Source organism: Olea europaea, chromosome 8 (assembly GCF_002742605.1).
Source record: "Olea europaea var. sylvestris chromosome 8, O_europaea_v1, whole genome shotgun sequence".
Classification (NCBI taxonomy): Eukaryota; Viridiplantae; Streptophyta; class Magnoliopsida; order Lamiales; family Oleaceae; genus Olea; species Olea europaea.
This window is the reverse complement of record NC_036244.1, coordinates 14,763,319-14,766,457: the sequence shown is the minus strand read 5'-3', so window position 1 is coordinate 14,766,457 and position 3,139 is coordinate 14,763,319. Positions and strand designations below refer to the sequence as shown.

Below are 3,139 nucleotides of genomic sequence, written 5' to 3'. Positions count from 1 at the left end.
ATCTAAAAAGATTGCCATCATGTATCACTGAAATGTGGCAGGGGGATTACACAACTCGCATGACATCTTTCTGTATGCAAAAGTACCATAAGGGCATGTAAATGTAGTCTTCTCCTAATCTTTTGGAGCTACTGCAATCTAATTGTAACCCGAATACCCATTCAAGAAATAGTAGTGTGAATGTCAAGCCAGTCTTTCCAATATCTGATCGATAAAGGCCAAAGGAAAGTGATCTTTTCTAGTTGCACTGTTCAGTTTTCTGTAGTCTATGCATACTCTCCATCCAGTGACTGGTCTTGTTGGTATTAGCTCATTGTTCTAATTCTTTACTATTGTAATACCTCCTTTCTTCGGAACAACATGGATTGGACTAACCCACTTGCTGTCAGAAATCGGATAGATGATGCCTGCATCAAGGAGTTTCAATATCTTTGCTCGCACAACGTCCTTCATGGTGGGGTTCAATCTGCGCTAATTTTCCACTATTGGCTTATACTCTTCTTCCATCAAGATTTTGTGCATGCATATCGATGGACTAATTCCTCTTATGTTTGCTATAGACCACCCAATGGCTATTTTGTATTCCGTCAAGACCCTTAGTAATCTCTGCTCTTCCAACTCTGTCATCTCGTTTGCAATAATCACAGCGAGTGTAGACGACTCTCCTAAATATGCATACCTCAGATGTGATGGCAATTGCTTGAGCTCAAGAATTGGTACTTTCTGAACAGAAGGCAGTGGTTTACTTGGTCCTGAACCAAGTTCCTCAAACTGTATTCTCCTGATGGGTGGAGCCGATTTCATAATGTATGCAATCTGACTTACTTCTTCAATCGTTGACGTTTTATCTCGTGAGTACACAAGAAGATTCTCCAAGTGGTCTTGAGGATGCTCAAGAATGAAAGTCTCTTCCACAGTCAAATCCACCATATCAATGCGCAGACAACTATCTGATTCTATAGGATACTTAATAGCACTGAAAACATTGAATGTAACCTACTCATCATTTAATCACAGCATCAATTGTCCTTTTTGAACATCTATTAATGCTCGACACGTTGCAAGGAATGGTCTTCCCAATATCAATGGCACGTCTTTATCCTCTTCAGTCATATCTAGAATGACGAAATTCGCAGGATAAATAAATTTATTGACCTTGACCAATATGTCTTCAATAATTCCCATGAGAAATTTTATGGACCTATCTGCCAACTGCAATGAGATCGATGTTGCCTTCACCTCTCCCAAGTTCAATTTTCTAAAAATAGAATAAGGCATGAGCTTAATACTAGCACCTAAATCACAGAGAACTTTATCAAATTTCATGTTACCAATAGTGCAAGAGATAGTAAAACTCACTGGGTCCTTTAGTTTAGGTGGCACTTCATTCTGTAAGATGGCACTGCATTCTTCATTCAGCATCAATGTCCCCAAATCCTCCAACTTCTTCTTATTTGTGAGTATTTTTTTCATAAATTTTGCATAGCTAGGCATTTGTGCAAATACATCCACAAATGGTATATTCATCTACAGCTTTTTGAAGACCTCAAGAAACTTCGAAAATTGCTTGTCCAGCTTATGCTTCTGTAGCCTATTTGGAAATGGGAGTGGTTGAACCATTTCTTTGGTAGGAGCGGGTTCCTTAACCTTTGGATCCTCTGGTATTTCTTCTTGTTCTTTGTTTGGTGTAGATTCTTCCCAATGCTCCTCAACTCTAGTAGGTACCTTCTCTTGTGTAGCAACTGGCCTTTTCACATTTATTTCAGGTAGTTGTACCCTGCTACGAGTAATTATAGCCTTGCAATGCTCCTTAGGGTTTGTTTCTGTGTCACTAGGTAATGTTCCTAGTAGTTTCTCTGAAAGTGCCTGGGCTATTTGTCCCATTTGATTATCCAAATTTTTTATGGCAGTACCCTGAACTTGCAAGCTCTTATCCGTTCTCTGGATGTGTTAAGTGGATATTTATGCTAACTTAGTCATAAAATCTTCTAGCGAAGACTTCTTCTCATTCTGCTGAAATTCGGGTGGTACGGTCTATTGTGGCGCGATCTGAGCTCCCTGCATATTACTCCATTGAAAACCTGGGTAATTTCTCCATCTTGGGTAATATGTGTTAGGATTTGGATTGTGTTGTTGTCTTTGAAAATTCTGAATGTAGTTCACGTCTTTCACCGTCTGAAGAAAAGGAGATCCTACGTTACAATCAACACTCTCGTAGTTCCCTCCATAATGTTTGCATTTCGATCCCATTGTCTGGGCTATATTCATTTGATCTACCTTTTGTGCCAATGATGCCAATTGTGCCGAAAATGTTGTTAAAAAATCAACTTTGAATACCCCAGCAGCTTTCTTTCCACTCATTCTTTCAGTAGGCCAAAGTGCATTGGTAAATGCCAAATCCTCCATGATTTGGTAGACCGGGTCCGCAGTTCTTTTTGTGATAGAACCATCATACGCAGAGTCTACGTTAGCCCTGCTAATCGAGTTCAAACCAATGTAGAAGTATTGCACTTGAAGCCATTTCTGCAACCCGTGTTGCGGACACTGGCGAAGTAAACCCTTGTATTGTTCCCAAGCCTCTGAATAGCATTCTGAGTCCATTTGCTGAAAAGTAGTGATCTCGTCCCTTAACTTTGCAATCCTTTTCGATGGGAAATATTTACTGAGAAATTTCTGACTCAATTGGTTCCATGTTGTGATGCTCTGGAGTGGGCAAGTGTCTAACCAGTCCCTTGATGAATCCCTCAATGTGTATGGGAAAAGTCTTAGTCTAATTGTTTCGCTTGAAATTTTCGGATATTCAGTTGTTGCACACGTCTAGAAATCTTGATATATGAGCGTTAGGATTCTCTATAGCTATTCCAAAAAATTGTAGCGCATTTTGGAACATGTTGATGACATCTATTCTCAGGTGAAAGTTCTGATATACGATACTGGATTGGCTTTCCACCACTGATAGAACCATATACTCTCCCATGAGCCTTGCATTTTCATTGGTTGCAGTGATATTCGGTTGTGCTACTCCTATATTAGCCCCGATGGCTATTTGATTCGGATTTTCGTTTGCCATGTCTTCCTCTTTCTATTTTTGGTGTGTTTTAAGTTGCTATCTTCTTCGAAATTTGAATGTTCGTTCGAT

The 3,139-nt window shown here is 39.6% G+C and overlaps 1 protein-coding gene across 1 annotated transcript; it reads right to left on the bottom strand.

Moving 5' to 3' along the window:
• Positions 1-471: 471 nt before the first annotated feature.
• On the bottom strand, positions 472-1,527 carry LOC111398335. Its single transcript, XM_023025251.1, has 2 exons — positions 1,156-1,527; positions 472-996 (listed from the first exon to the last, which is right to left on the bottom strand). The coding sequence occupies exons 1-2, from the start codon at positions 1,525-1,527 to the stop codon at positions 472-474; spliced, it is 897 nt and encodes a 298-aa protein (XP_022881019.1).
• Positions 1,528-3,139: the final 1,612 nt, after the last annotated feature.